General features: G+C 40.8%; 1 protein-coding gene across 1 annotated transcript; it reads left to right on the forward strand.

The window, feature by feature from the left end:
* Nucleotides 1–251: 251 nt before the first annotated feature.
* On the forward strand, nt 252–15,435 carry LOC106598396 (ribonuclease-like 3). Its single transcript, XM_045717969.1, has 4 exons — nt 252–565; nt 13,255–13,337; nt 13,628–13,666; nt 14,757–15,435. Exons 1-4 carry the CDS (start codon nt 378–380, stop codon nt 15,200–15,202), a joined length of 756 nt encoding a protein of 251 aa, XP_045573925.1. The 5' UTR covers nt 252–377; the 3' UTR covers nt 15,203–15,435.
* Nucleotides 15,436–16,832: the final 1,397 nt, after the last annotated feature.

Here is a 16,832-nt window from a genome sequence, read left to right on the forward strand (position 1 = left end):
AGCCATTTCTCATGGACTTTCACACCTTTCTCTTTAGTATTATCAAGTGATCAACACTGTACAGTACAGTATCACTGGTTTGCCGCTGTGAACACAACCACCAGACTTTTGACCCAAGGGTGTGAAGTTCCTCATGTCCTTAGAATATTAACAAAAGCAATCAAACCATAAACATGTGCTTGAGTCCTTTGAGATAAATTCCCCTTGAACCACTCCTTATCTGTCAACTTCTGCAGCAAACACTGTATACCACAGCCAGTGCTGTGTCACATTCCATTTCTGTAGTGTTGCCCTCCCATTCGGCTTCACAACACGAGGACACCACAGAAGAAGCTATTGGGTTAGCTAGACCAGAGAGTTGTACCAACAACACCAACATGACAATTCAATGGTGGGGCCTCCTACTGGACCGGTGGTTTCATTTGGCCTGCCTACCATTTCACATCTCAGCTTTCAATCTGGACACGGACACAAAGCATGTTCTGAGGAAAAATGGTGATCCGGGAAGCCTGTTTGGATTCTCCCTGGCACTGCACCAACAACTGAATCCTGTCAATAAGAAACTGTGAGTTGACCTCTTATAAGAAATGATTAACAGTGTCCATACATACTATTATCTGGCATAAAATAGATGACCTTCGCGGAAGATTAAACTACCAACGGGACATTAAAAACTGTAATAGCTTTTGCTTCACAGAGTCGTGGCTGAACGACGACATTATCAACATAGAGCTGGCTGGTTCTACGCTGTAATGACAGGATAGAACAGAGGCGTCTGGTAAGACAAGGGGCGACGGACTAAGTATTTTGTAAATAACAGCTGGTGCACGATATCTAATGAAGTGTCAAGGTTTTGCTCACCTGAGGAAGAGTATCTCATGATAAGCTGTAGACCACACTATCTACCTAGAGTGTTTTCATCTGTATTTTTCATAGCTGTCGACATACCACCACAGACTGATGCTGGTACTAAGACCGCACTTTGAATGAGCTGTATTCGCCATAAGCAAACAGGAAAATGCTCACCCAGAGGTGGCTCTCCTAGTGGAAGGGGACTTTAATGCAGGGAAACTTAAATCCGTCTTTCCAAATTTCTATCAGCATGTTAAATGTGCAAATAGAGGGAACAAAAACTCTGGACCACCTTCACTCCACACACAGAGACGCATACAATGCTCTCCCTCACCCTCCATTTGGCAAATCTGATCATAATTCTATCCTCCTGATTCCTGCTTACAAGCAAAAGTTAAAGCAGGAAGCACCAGTCACTAAATAAATGTGGTCAGATGAAACAGGACTGTTTTGCTAGCACAGACTGGAATATGTTCCGGGACTCCTCCTATGGCATTGAGGAGTACACCACATCAGTCATTGACTTCATCAATAAGTGCATCGATGACGTCATCCCCAGAGTGACCGTAAGTGCATACCCCAAACGTAAGCCATGGATTACAGGCAACATCCACACGGAGATAAAGGCTAGAGCTTCCACTTTCAAGGAGCGGGACTCTAACCCGGAAGCTTATAAGAAATCCCGCTATGCCCTCCGACGAACCAGCAAACAGACAAAGAGTCAATACAGGGCTAAGATCGAATTGTACTACACCGGCTCTGACGCTCGTTGGATGTGGCAGGGCTTGCAAACAGTTACAGACGACAAAGGGAAGCACAACCGACAGCTGCCCAGTGACACGAGCCTACCAGATGAGCTAAACTACTTCTATGCTCGCTTCGAGGCAAATAACACTGAAACATGCATGTTGCGGAAGACTGTGTGATCACGCTCTCCGCAGCCGATGTGAGTACGACCTTAAAACAGGTCAACATTCACAAGACTGCAGGGCTGGACGGATTACCAGGACGTGTATTGCGAGCATGCGCTGACCAACTGCAAAGTGTCTTCACTGACATTTTCAACCTCTCCCTGTCTGAGTCTGCAATACCAACATGTTTTAAGCAGACCACCAGATTTCCCTGTGCCCAAGAACACTAAGGCTGGTCATGGCTCACATCAACACCATTATTCCAGAAACCCTCAACCCACTCCAATGTGCATACTGCCCTAACAGATCCACAGATGATGCAATCTCTATTGCACTATTCCACACTGCCATTCCCACCTGGACAAAAGGAACACCGATGTGAGAATGCTATTCGTTGACTACAGCTCAGCGTTCAACACCATAGTGCCCTCAAAGCTCATCAATAAGGTCAAGCTCCTGGGACTAAACACCTCCCTCTGCAACTGGATCCTGGACTTCCTGACGGGCCGCCCCCAGGTGGTAAGGGTAGGTAACAACACATCCGCCACGCTGATCGTCATCACAGGGGCCACTGAGGGGTGCGTGCTCAGTCCCCTCCTGTAGTCCCTGTTCACTCATGAGTGTACAGCTAGGCACGACTCCAACACCTTCATTAAGTTCGCCGATGACACAACAGTGGTAGGCCTGATCACTGACAACAACAAAACAGCCAATAGGGAGGAGGTCAGAGACCTGGCCATGTGGTGTCAGGACAACAACCTCTCCCTCAATGTGATCAAGACAAAGGAGATGATCGTGGACTGCAGGAAAAAGAGGACAGAGCACGCCCCCATTCTCATCGACGGGGCTGTAGTTGAGCAGTTTGAGAGCTTCAATTTCTTTGGTGTCCACATCCCCAACAAACTAACATGGTCTTAGCACACCAATACATTCGTGAAGAGGGGACGACAAAACCTATTCCCCCTCAGGAGACTGAAAAGATTTGCCATATGCCAAGCTGATCTGGCACCTTTGATCCTCACCCAGGAGAGAGAGTCATGACACTGCCTTGACCTGCCTTGACATGTGATTCCTCATAAAAGGACGCCTTCAATGTATTTTTTTTGTATTATTTAATTGTATTTATTGATATAAGTGTTGTTTTATTTCGATGCAGGAATTGATTGGAAGTGTTAGGGGCAGTATTTCTCCCAAATTCTGGTCCTGGAGGTCACCGATATGTGCTGGTTTCTATGGAATGTGCATCTCAGATGACAACCTCCTTGTAACATTGGCATGTTGTAAAGTTAATGTCCATTTCATTGTTCATCAGTCGCCAGTTCATTGTGGAATCGTTTGCTTATCATCAGTTTAGGGCTCCTTCAAACCAGACAAACTGATGCGTAAAAAACACTGAAGGAAAGTTAATGTTTTTTTTATTGGAGCAGTGCATTAGGGAGAGGATTATGTTGAGCTGTCTGTCAGAAAGATTACGATGACATGTCCTTGAAACAATTGGACAAGTAGAATAGCATTTTTACTGAATACTTTATCCTCACCACACCTCTGCATTGGACATGCATTTCATGCTTCTTCGTTTGAAGGCGGAGATATTAACTAGCAATATTTGAGAACCACTGGATCGTCCTTCGTACAAAGTTTCCCTTGATATCTCCCGTGGAAAGATTGTTCCTGGGACTCATGATAGGTTCGGAGAAGCGTGTGTGGTTTTGTATCGTTTGAGAAAGGCTTAGTAAAAAAAAAGTAACGGGGTGTTGATAGGGGAGGATCCAAAATGCTGGTCAAAACATTCTTTAAACTTTTGTATTTACTTTTCTGAAAAGCAACAGAATCCCAATGGTAGATTGGTTGAATGAGTTGGAATAGAGGAGGATGAGTGTTAAAGAAATGTGAAAGAGTGAAAATAGAGGTATGGTGAGTGTTGTCTTAACCCTACAGTAAATCCACCTTAAATGTAGCTCTCATACAGGTTTGACTGGGTTACTTTCTAAATGTAATCCGTAACAGTTGCTAGTTTTCTGTCCGAAATTGTAATCAGTCACGTACCCAAACTCAGTAACACAATCTGATTACTTTCAGTTACTTTTAGATTACTTTCCTCTTAAGAGGCGCAGGTCAGCGTTTTTTGTCAGGAATCTTTTCTGGAGGCAGCTCTACAGAGTGGTCACTATAGCTGGCACAGCCACAAAGTCATAAAATCTTAACCTTAACCACACTGCTAACTCTAATGCCTAACCCTAAATTAAGACAATTTTCATAAATATTTACAATATTGACAATTTTTACTTTACAGCTGTACCATCTAGTGGAAATCACTCGTCCCAATAAACGTCAACCTGCTTAAGAGGCATTAGAAGAAGACAAAGATGAATATTACCAAATGAACGACATCTGTTGCAGGATAATCAACCTTAGAGTTTACATAGCTGGATGACTTTTGGGATCTGAGGTGTAGGTGGTCCTGCTGTGTTGATTATGATTGGACAATATGCAAGGACTTATGGGATAGCCAATCATAAAAAATGTGACTTCCCTTATGCATGAATACATTTTTGACAACAAGATTATTTAGGGCATTTTGTGCTAATTTCAACCACATTTATGATTACATTTCTCTCTTTCTCCTCTAGAATAACCAAACACATCCACTGTCATTGTGCTGATGATCAAATAGGAAAACTAAATCCTTCCTCAACCCAACCATAACAACCAACCTCAGCTGGTTCATGTTCAATACGATTACCTGGAGATATCCAATAAGAAATGCATTTTTGTTCCGTTTCAAAATGTTTTGGATGTCAACTAAGGGCACGAAAAACAATCAAACTCTGCCCCTTTCTAAATTTTCAAATCAAATCAAATCAAATTTGTGGTGTGCCTTTGGTGGTTTGTTGAAGTGTCATTCTGGTCATGCGCACCTCGACCAACGTAGCTTGTTCATTAGCTAAGCTAGCCACTTTAGCTAGCCACTAACTCTTCCAGCATGTTGTTCTTCCCTGTGGCTCAGTTGGTAGAGCATGGTGTTTGCAATGCCAGCCTGGTGTGTGCAACACCAGAGTTGTGGGTTCAATTCCCATGGGGGGCCAGTACAACAAAAAAAAAATGCATGAAATGTATGCATTCACTACTGTAAGTTGCTCTGGATAAGAGTGTCTGCTAAATGACTAAAATGTAATGTGTTAATGTGACGTAGCTAGTTCGTTAGCTAAGCTAGCCACTTTAGCAAGCCAGTAACTCCTCAAATATGTGTTGACATCATTTCACAGAATTTGTTTTTGGATGGAAGCTGTAGAGATCGATAAACAATTGCACTTCTGTATTACACATGAGTGGAAGCATGAGTGGAAGCAAACAAACCATCTTTGTGGAGCTTGACATGCTCCCAGCTCTTAGAATCAATGGTGAGCTCACACTTGTAGATTCCTCCAGTAACTTCAGCTTTGGTCAATGACTTGGCACGTGGTGCTCCAACCAGCAATCTAGGAAAATACAATAATAATAATACAATAAAATATTCAAACTAAGAACAACTTTGTCACTGCTGGTCTGAGTTGTATCAATCAATCAACCAAACAATCAATATTACTTTATAAAACCCTTTTTACATCAGCAGTTGTCACAAAGTGCTTTACAGTTATCCGGCCTAGACCCCAAAGAGCAAGCAAAGCAGACGTGAAAACAGAGAAGCCATGAAAAACTCCCTAGAAGAATGAAACGGAGGAAGAAACCTAGAACGGAACCATGCTCAGAGAGGTTGCCTGTTCCCTTCTGGCTGTACCAGGCAGAGATTCAGAGTAGCCATTAAGCCCGTTCCAAAGATTGTACGTTTGCTAGTGAATGGAAGGCAGTGGGGGCTTGTTCGATTGCCTACAAATTCTCAGAAGGCAGCCCGCCCGCCCTCCAGACCCTTATACTTCGCCTTCTCTTCAAGCAAATGACGGGGATCTGTGTCTGTTCCCGGAAAAGCAGTATGTCATTCACATCGAGCTCGTCGGACTCGATAAAGGAAAAAAAGGATTCTGCCAGTTCCTGGTGAGTAATCGCAGTTCTGATGTCCAGAAGTTATTTTCGGTCATAAGAGACGGTAGCTACAATATGTACAAAATAAGTAAAAAAATGTGTTACTAACAGCACAAAGAAACAAACAAAAAACACAATTGATTATGGACACGTAAAACGTAAGCCTTCTTCTCCGCGTCCATTTTTTTCACTCTGAGGTTAGCTCCTCCATGGATAACATAGCTATGGAATAGACTCCTTCATACCTATTGACACTACAATGGTGTAAGACATCAATTCTTATTGACCTCCAGGCATTGACATGGAAATTATCTGTTGACATCAGACTCATTCTGAACAGGTCACAGCCTTCCAGGACACTTGCTTTTCTTTCCCTTGGCATGTGTGCTTGTGTAAGCATAAATGCACATGTACAACGGAACATTTAAACATTTGCCATAATCAGCATGATCCTAATCTTTAGGCTGCAGTAATTGACAATCTCCACATGGGGGCGACAGTGACCATAAATGATAACCAAATCAAAACCGTCAGAGAGAAGAGGCTGAACGATGAACTACGACAACTGCGACCTGGCCAAGATAAAGCAAATCAGTGCGACACAAACAACAACACAGAGTTACACATGGAATAAACAAACGTACAGTCAATAACACAACAGAAAAAAATCTATATACAGTGTGTGCAAATGAGGTAAGATTAGGGAGGTAAGGCAATAAATAGGTCGAAGTTGTTTAATTTAGCAATTAAACACTGGAGTGATAGATGTGCAGAAGATGAATGTGCAAATAGAGATACTGGGGTGCAAAGGAAAAAAAAAATAAGATGGGGATGAGGTAGTTGGATGGGCTACTTACAGATGGGCTATGTACAGGTTCAATGATCTGTGAGCTGCTCTGACAGCTGACGCTTAAAGTTAGTGAGGGAGATATGATTCTCCAGCTTCAATGATTTTTGCAGTTGTTCCAGTCATTGGCAGCAGAGAAATTGAAGGAAAGGCGACCAAATGAGGAATTGGCTTTAGGGGTGACCAGTGAAATATACCTATTGGAGCACGTGCTTCGGGTGGGTGCTGCTATGTTGACCAGTGAGCTGAAATAAGTCGGGGCTTTACCTAGCAAAGACTTGTAGATGACCTGGAGCCAGTGGGTCTGGCGACGAATATGAAGCGAGGGCCAGCCAATGAGATTGGATGCAGTGGTGGGTAGTATATGGGGCTTTGGTGACAAAATAGATGGCACTGTGATAGACTGCATCCAATTTGCTGAGTAGAGTGTTGGGGGCTATTTTGTAAATTACATCGCCAAGGATCGGTAGGATAGTCAGTTTTACGAGGGTATGTTTCGCAGCATTAGTGAAGGATGCTTTGTTGCGAAATAGGAAGCCGATTCTAGATTTAATTTTGGATTGGAGATGCTTAATGTGAGTCTGGAAGGAGATTTTTCAGTATTACCACACACCTAGGTATTTGTAGTTGTCCACATATTCTAAGTCAGAACCGTCCAGAGTAGCGATGCTGGACAGGCGGGCTGGTGCAGGCAGCGATTGGTTGAAGAGCATGCATTTAGTTTTTCTTGCATTTTTAGAGCAGTTGAAAGCCACGGAAGGAGAGTTGTATGGCATTGAAGCTCGTCTGGAGGTTAGTTAACCTGTTTGGGATAGGGGGCAGTATTTTCACGGCCGGATAAAAAACGTACCCGATTTAATCTGGTTACTACTCCTGCCTAATTATGCATATCATTAGTAGATTTGAATAGAAAACACTCTAAAGTTTCTAAAACTGTTTGAATGTTGTCTGTGAGTATAACAGAACTCATATGGCAGGCCAAAACCTGAGAAGATTCTACACAGGAAGTGCCCTGTCTGACAATTTGTTCTCCTTCTAGGGCATCTCTGTCAAAAATACTGCATCTCTGCTGTAACGTAACATTTTCTAAGGCTTTCATTGGCTCTCAGAAGGCGCCAGTAAGTGGAATGAGAGCTCTCCAGTCTCTGGGCGAAAAACAGCAGGAGTTTTTGTCAGTGGTCCTGCTGAGAACAATGACACTGGAGCGAGTGTGCACGAGACGACTCCATGTTTTTCTTTCAGTGTTTGAATGAATACAATGTCGCCCGGTTGGAATATTATCGCTATTTTATGAGAAAAATTGATTTTAAACAGCGTTTGACATGCTTCGAAGTACGGTAATGGAATATTTTGAAAATCTTTGTCACGAAATGCGTCGGCGCTTCACCCTTCGGATAGTGACTTGAACGCACGAACAAAATGGAGCTATTTGGATATAACTATGGATTATTTGGAACCAAAACAACATTTGTTGTTGAAGTAGAAGTCCTGGGAGTGCATTCTGACGAAGAACAGCAAAGGTAATCCAATTTTTCTTATAGTAAATCTGAGTTTGGTGAGGGCCACACTTGGTGGGTGTCAAATTAGCTAGCCATGATGGCCGGGGTATGTACTCAGAATATTGCAAAATGTGCTTTCACCGAAAAGCTATTTTAAAATCTGACACCGCGATTACATAAAGGAGTTCTGTATTTATAATTCTTAAAATAATTGTTATGTTTTTTGTCAACGTTTATCGTGAGTAATTTAGTAAATTCACCGGTAGTTTGCAGTGGGTATGCTAGTTCTGAACATCACGTGCTAATGTAAAAGCTGGTTTTTGATATAAATATGAACGTGATTGAACAAAACATGCATGTATTGTATAACATCATGTCCTAGGAGTGTCATCTGATGAAGATCATCAAAGGTTAGTGCTGCATTTAGCTGTGGTTTGGGTTTTTGTGAGATATATGCTTGCTTTGAAAATGGCTGTGTGAATATTTTTTGCTGGGTACTCTCCTGACATAATCTAATGTTTTGAAATCAGACAATGTGGTTAGATAAAGGAGAGTCTTGTCTTTAAAATGGTGTAAAATAGTAATATGTTTGAGAAATTAAGACAACCAGGTGAGGGGAGTTCCCTACTAATTATACTGACCAAAAATATTAACACAACACGTGTTGGTCCCATGTTTCATGAGCTGAAATAAAAGATACCAGAAATGTTCCATATGCACAAAAAGCTTCTCTGTCAGAAACTGTCTCAGGGATGCTCATCTGCGTGCTCATTTTCCTCACCAGGGTCTTGACCTGACTGCAGTTCGGTGTCACCTTCGATGGCCACTGGCATGCTTGTGAAGTGTGCTCTTCACGATGAATCCCGGTTTCAACTGTACTGGGCAGTTGTGTGGGTGAGCAGAGTGCCCCATGGTGGAGGGGGGGTTATGGTATGGCCAGGCATAAGCTACGGACAACACACACAATTGCATTTTATCTAAGGAAATTTGAATGCACAGAGATACTGTGAGGAGATCCTTATGCTCATTGTCGTGCCATTCATCCGCTGCCATCACCTCATGTTTCAGCATGATAATGCATGGCCCCATGTCGCAAGGATCTGTACACAATACCTGTAAGCTGAAAGTGTCCCAGTTCTTCCATGGCCTGCATACTCACCAGACATGTCACCCATTGAGCATGTTTGGGATGCTCTCTGTTCCAGTTCCCACCAATATCCAGAAACTTCGCACAGCCATTGAAAAGGAGTGGGACAACATTCCCCAGGCCACAATCAACAGCCTGATCAACTCAATGCAAAGGAGATATGTTGCACTGCTTGAGGCAAATGGTGGTCACACTGGTTTTCTGATCCACGCCCCTACCTTTTTTTTAAGGTATCTGTGACTAACAGATGCTTATCTGTATTACCAGTCATTTGAAATCCATAGATTAGGGCCTAATGAATCTACTTAAATTGACTGATTTCCTTACATGAATTGTAACTCAGTAAAATCTTTGAAATTGTTGGATGTTGGATTTATATTTTTCAGTGTAATTCAATCACGTACAAGGGTGGAGCAAAAACCCTCAGACACTCGGACCTCCATGGAATGAGTTTGACAAATGTGGCCTACACGCACTTTATCTACGAGCCGTTGGCTAGAGCCTATGTGCCATGACCAGGAATATTTGCTATTTAACGCAACAGTTTTTGTGACAAAACTATCGTCAGAGTTTAAAATGCGATGGAAGCACATTGAACTTAACCTCTATGGGCTAGGTGGGACGCTTGCCAGCCTGTGGCGCGATTTTCAAAACCTTAAAAATCCTATTACTTCAATTTCTCAAACATATGACTATTTTCCAGCCATTTAAAGACACGACTCTCGTTAATCTAACCACACTGTCCGATTTCAAAAAGGCTTTACAACGAAAGCAAAACATTAGATTATGTCAGCAGAGTACCAAGCCAGAAATAATCAGACACCCATTTTTCAAGCCAGCATATAATGTCACCAAAACCCAGAAGACAGCTAAATGCAGCACTCACCTTTGATGATCTTCATCAGATGACAACCCTAGGACATTATGTTATACAATACATGCATGTTTTGTTCAATCAAGTTCATATTTATATCAAAAACCAGCTTTTTACATTAGCATGCGACGTTCAGAACTAGCATACCCCCCGCAAACTTCCGGGGAATTCACTAACATTTTACTAAATTACTCACGATAAACGTTCACAAAAAGCATAACAATTATTTTAAGAATTATAGATACAGACCTCCTCTATGCACTCGATATGTCCGATTTTAAAATAGCTTTTTGGTGAAAGCACATTTTGCAATATTCTAAGTACATAGCCCAGGCATCACGGGCTCGCTTATTTAGACACCCGGCAAGTTTAGCACTCACCATAATCATATTTACTATTATAAAAGTTTCATTACCTTTTGTTGTCTTCGTCAGAATGCACACCCAGGACTGCTACTTCAATAACAAATGTTGGTTTGGTCCAAAATAATCCATCGTTATATCCGAATAGCGGCGTTTTGTTCGATGCGTTCCAGACACTATCCGAAATAGTAAAGAAGTGTCGCGCGCATGGCGCAATTCGTGACAATAAAATTCGAAATATTCCATTACCGTACTTCGAAGCATGTCAACCGCTGTTTAAAATCAATTTTTACGACATTTTTCTCGTAGAAAAGCGATAATATTCCGACAGGGAATCTCCTTTTCGGCAAACAGAGGAAAAAATCCCAAAGGCGGGGGCGGTCGGGGTCACGAGCATAAGCCCAGTGTCCCTTGATCGGCCACTTGAGAAAGGCAATAATGTGTTTCAGCCTGGGGCTGGAATGACGACATTCTGTTTTTTCCCGGGCTCTGAGCGCCTATGGACGACGTGGGAAGTGTCACGTTAGAGCAGAGATCCTTAGTAAATGATAGAGATGGAAAAGAAGTTCAAGAAATGGTCAGACAGGCCACTTCCTGTAAAGGAATCTCTCAGGTTTTGACCTGCCATTTGAGTTCTGTTATACTCACAGACACCATTCAAACAGTTTTAGAAAATTTAGGGTGTTTTCTATCCAAATGTAATAAGTATATGCATATTCTAGTTACTGGGTAGGAGTGGTAACCAGATTAAATCGGGTATATTTTTTATCCAGCCGTGTCAATACTGCCCCCTAGCCCTAACAGGTTTTAAGGGAAAAAGTACATTTTGTGTGCACTACGTCATCAAGCACTGGTTTTTATCTGCAAAAGTACATTTGGTGGAAACACACCACTGGTGGGAAAATGTGCATACTTTCTTTATGCAGATTTTAGAATGTGAACATTTTCATACCGCTGCTACAACCTAAGACATAAACTACTGGAATGTAAGAAAATTCATAGAACTTACTACACTCCTGCCAGAATGAATGTAATGCACCCAGAAATGTCACATCTCTGTTGGAGAAGCAAAAAACCCAAAGCAACCGTATTACATATGCTGTGGTCTAATGGTAAACTGACACCACTTTGGGATAATGTATGACCCATCATTTCATTGTGTCTAGGAATTTATATCCATCGATCTTCATGACTATGTCTGTTGGGAAATGTAAATGTTGGTGATTAACATCAGAGAACATTTAGTAATGTAGGTCTAATTGCTGCAAAAAAAGGTATAGTCATCAGTTGGAAAGCCTCATTTTCACCCTCAATAACAAACTGGAGGACTGAACTATCTACAGCTACATACCATTGGATTTTGTATATTCTAAAATTGAACAAAAAACAGAAGTGTTTGACTAAATTTGGAAATCACATGTTGATTACCTTGGGGAATGTGTTGTATAGTAGGTGTTTGATTTTTGTGTTGCTCTGTTTGTGGCATGCTGTGTGAATATATCCGTTTTTTTATTGTCAATTTATACAAATTTAAAAAAAGAAAATGTAGAATTCTATTTCACATATCCTAAATTTAACTATGATTTGGTGAATTGGATGATGTCATTTCGAAGTCAATAAAAACACGTGGATTCTGGATATTCAAATTCTGTCACGCTGTCCCAGCGTATTCTCTTTTTAATTAGAATGCTTCTTGGCACATCATACCCATATTATAATGCCAATTCTTTGGAAGTGTGTCCGCTATACAGTATGTTTGTGATGATGCAAATTCTCTGAAACTGGTTTAGCTATATTTTATGTACTGTTAGGTTCTTAATGAACCTTATAACATTTCATGGACAATTAGTAAAACTCAAACCAGGTTTATTAACTCATTGGGTCATATAGCTGCACAGACAAGGAACATATTCACACCAGCACTGGTATTTAACCCTTTATCCTATGCTGAGGCCCTTATTACACATCTTAACAGCCAATACACCTCTGTTGCTATCCAGTAGATTAGTGATATATGTTGTTCCTCACTTCATCTTAACCTGACCTCTGCCCAAATTGCTCACTCCTCCGCAGCTCACAGCTGTCATGTTGATTCGTACTAAACTGTGTCTCTTCTCTGCTCCCATAGGATCACTGAGGTCTGACAATAACATATCCTGGTAGAATGTAAACATTCTACATTCTCCTCTCTCCTTCAGTGACATGAAAAAGGATATTTCATATTTTCAAGTTTAAAAGTCAGAACAGAACAGTACGATGATTCTAATTCTCTGGAACTCTGTCCTCTATATGTTGTTTGCGATGATGTCACTTCTCTGAAACTGGTTCTATTTTTTGGGACATGATGCCAATTCTCTGGAACTGTATGGGAATCCATTTCACTTCTTAGGAAAAGCCCCCTTTTTTCATTTTTCACCTAAAATGACATACCCAAATCTAACTGCCTGTAGCCCAGGCCCTGAAGGAAGGATATGCATATTCTTGGTACCATTTCAAAGGAAAGTATTTTGTGTGTGGCTCAAAACTTTTTCTGCCATTGTTTATTATGCTGCATTCAATGTGTAGTGTAGTATAGTGGTTTTGATGCATATCCGCTTTTTTGATAGTTTGCCTCACCAACATTATCATGTTCAAATCGCCACTGGGAACAGTGTCTGTTGTATTTACAATATTTTTTTAATATTGATTTTACTATTTGAAATGAGAACGTCCCTCTTCAGCATATGTATATAAATCAAGCAGGTTTGGTACCTTCTACCATACTCTGGGAGACAGAGGCCATAACCATCAAGATAAGACCACACAAGAAGGCTCACTGCAGACAGGTAAGATTGACTTGATTGTTTCTAGGGTTGTGTTGCGCTGTCCGCCAGAAAAGTTGAAAAGACGAATCGGTCAACCAACTGAAAATGTAGAACAGCATTTCTACCGAATCATTTCTCCCCACCCCAACACTGTCAGACATGCATTTTATGAGTTTTGATTTGAAGGCACCCTGATATGAAATCTCTCTTGATTGACTGTGGCAGATATTTGGGGAAGACTTGACTGTTAATAGTTAAAAAGCTAATAGTTCATTTTAAACCCTTTTAATCCATGCAATGTTTTACCACAGGTGTCCAGGGTGACCAACATCTAAGTTCATCACAAACAGGTAAAATGTAATTGCCTGAGCATTACAGTGCTAGAGCATTAAAGAATAGCTCTGTATCTGAAGATTGCTGTCTTTGATTAATGCTGTATTGTATCTGTAGAGATATTTGAGAGGACAGAAAACAACTAACCAGTTACATCAAAGGCCATTGAAACCAGTTCTCGCTCTAGTAAAATATTGCCACATCTTTGTAACCAACATATGATTTCAATTATATAATGTAGATCATGTTTGTGTAATTTACAGTATATATAATTTGGAATATGATGGCTCTACTTCCTCTATCTTAGTATGTAACTGTTTTTAACACAGTGCATTGCTGTAAATCACATGTTGTCTTGTTTTTGGTATAAATTAATTGTTTGAGATACAAAGCAGTTTTAACTGTCCCCTTTAACTCTCCCCTTTTAAGAAAATATACAGAACCTTAATTTGAGGGGAAGGGGTGGGTGCTACATTTACTATGGAATGTTGCTGGTATGCATACTGCATTTACTGGAAGATGGCAAACATAGTATTGTACTGTATGCATTCATCTACCACCCTGTCTGACGGATCTCTCTTGTTTCTCCATTTAGTGAAGATAGTAGTAATATACATCTACCACCCTGTCTGACGGATCTCTCTTGTTTCTCCATTTAGTGAAGATAGTAGTAATATACATCTACCACCCTGTCTGACTGATCTCTCTTGTTTCTCCATTTAGTGAAGATAGTAGTAATATACATCTACCACCCTGTCTGACTGATCTCTCTTGTTTCTCAATTTAGTGAAGATAGTAGTAATATACATCTACCACCCTGTCTGACTCATCTCTCTTGTTTCTCCATTTAGTGAAGATAGTAGTAATATACATCTACCACCCTGTCTGACTCATCTCTCTTGTTTCTCCATTTCGTGAAGATAGTAGTAATATACATCTACCACCCTGTCTGACTGATCTCTCTTGTTTCTCCATTTCGTGAAGATAGTAGTAATATACATCTACCACCCTGTCTGACTGATCTCTCTTGTTTCTCCATTTAGTGAAGATATTAGTAATATACATCAACCACCATGTCTGACTCATCTCTCCTGTTTCTCCATTAAGACCAAGTCATGACGTTCCAGAAGGCTTTCCTGTTCCTGTTGTTGCTGTGTGCTACAGTGATGGCCGACGTCAACCAACAATATAATCACTTCCTAAAACAACACGTCGATGGGGAAATGACGACCCTGAAGTGTAAGAGTCAGATGGAAATCTTGAATTTGAACAGGCCTGATAGAAAATGCAAATTGAAGAACACCTTCATCTTGGCCAATCCAGATCAGGTCCAAGCCATCTGCACTGGTGGTGGCACACTGAAGGGAAACAATCTGGTTCAAAGCAACAAACCCTTCAGTGTAGTCATATGTACACATACAGGTGGGGAGTCCCATCCCAATTGTACATACAAGGGATCTTCGGCCACTAAGAAAGTTATCATTGCTTGTGATGGAAAATTTCCAGTGCACTATGATGGTGATGTTGATATTGGCACCACGGATGGAAAGTGAATACATATGAAAGGTGTGTCACCGCTAAATGTAAGCACAACTGGAGACATGTTACTGACAAGGCAGTGGTACTGTAGCTAGCAAATGAGTGTAGGAGTGTTTGCTCACAACTAGATCTCTGCTAACAATTGCAACACTGTCTCCAAAACTGCAGGTTTCCTGTAATGTCTACTTTCCAAGCGTAACTCAACTAAACTGCTTTGTGAAATAAAATAACAAAGTTGTCACTCAAATTTTTGTGTCCTGTTTTGTTTTTCGGTATGGGGATTTTCGACCAATCGTACTGTTTCGATAAGTTTACATGAGCTGCAACCATGGATATCTCTAGAAAAATATGCTGGGAAAGACCTTCGTATTTCCTGGATCAAGTCCCATACTGGTTTAGAATGTGTTTCAAGATTATATCATCAAATTCATGAAAACGTGTTCATTTAAAATATTATATTGATATTTGTGGATTAAATTATAAGCATTTTATTACCAAATGTCTCTGACTGACACTTTGCCATCTAATAGAAGCCTAACCTCAAAGTGCTTAACCTCTATGGGCTAGGTGGGACGCTTGCGTCCCACCTACTCAACAGCCAGTGTAATCCCGTGGCGCGATATTCAAATACCTTAGAAATGCTATTACTTCAATTTCTCAAACATATGACTATTTTACACCATTTTAAAGACAAGACACTCGTTAATCTAACCACACTCTCCGATTTCAAAAAGGCTTTACAACGAAAGCAAAACATTAGATTATGTCAGCAGAGTACCCAGCCAGAAATAATCAGACACCCATTTTTCAAGCTAGCATATAATGTCACAAAAACCAAAACCACAGCTAAATGCAGCACTAACCTTTGATGATCTTCATCAGATGACACTCCTAGGACATTATGTTATACAATACATGCTTGTTTTGTTCAATCAAGTTCATATTTATATAAAAAAAAACAGCTTTTTACATTAGCATGTGACTAGCATGTGACTAGCATTCCCACCGAACACTTCCGGTGAATTTACTAAATTACTCACGATAAACGTTCACAAAAAAATAACAATTATTTTAAGAATTATAGATACAGAACTCCTTTATGCAATCGCTATGTCCTATTTTAAAATAGCTTTTCGGTGAAAGCACATTTTGCAATATTCTGAGTAGATAGCCCGGCCATCACAGGCTAGCTATTTAGACACCCACCAAGTGTGGTACTCACCAAACTCAGAATTACTATTAGAAAAATTGGATTTCCTTTGCTGTTCTTAGTCAGAATGCACTCCCAGGACTTCTACTTCAATAACAAATGTTGGTTTGGTTCCAAATAATCCATAGTTATATCCAAATAGCGGCGTTTTGTTCGTGCGTTCAAGACACTATCCGAATGGTAAAGAAGGGTGACGAGCACGACACATTTCGTGACAAAAAATGTCTAAATATTCAATTACCGTACTTCGAAGCATGTCAACTGCTGTTTAAAATAAATTTTTATGCCATTTTTCTCGTAGAAAAGCGATAATATTCCGACAGGGAATCTCCTTTTCGGCAAACAGAGGAAAAAATCCCAAAGGCGGGGGCGGTCGGGGTCACGCGCATAAGCTAGTGTCCCTTGATCGGCCACTTGAGAAAGGCGATAATGTG

The sequence above is a fragment of the Salmo salar genome, chromosome ssa05, assembly GCF_905237065.1.
Source record: "Salmo salar chromosome ssa05, Ssal_v3.1, whole genome shotgun sequence".
NCBI lineage: Eukaryota > Metazoa > Chordata > Actinopteri > Salmoniformes > Salmonidae > Salmo > Salmo salar.

Bases quoted from the DNA above. Each gene is read 5' to 3' on its own strand.
- LOC106598396 (XM_045717969.1), top strand. From the start codon at position 378: ATGACAATTCAATGGTGGGGCCTCCTACTGGACCGGTGGTTTCATTTG. The intron at 13,338-13,627 runs GTAAGATTGACT...GTTTTACCACAG, and splicing joins AGAAGGCTCACTGCAGACAG to GTGTCCAGGGTGACCAACAT. The intron at 13,667-14,756 runs GTAAAATGTAAT...TTCTCCATTAAG, and splicing joins TCTAAGTTCATCACAAACAG to ACCAAGTCATGACGTTCCAG.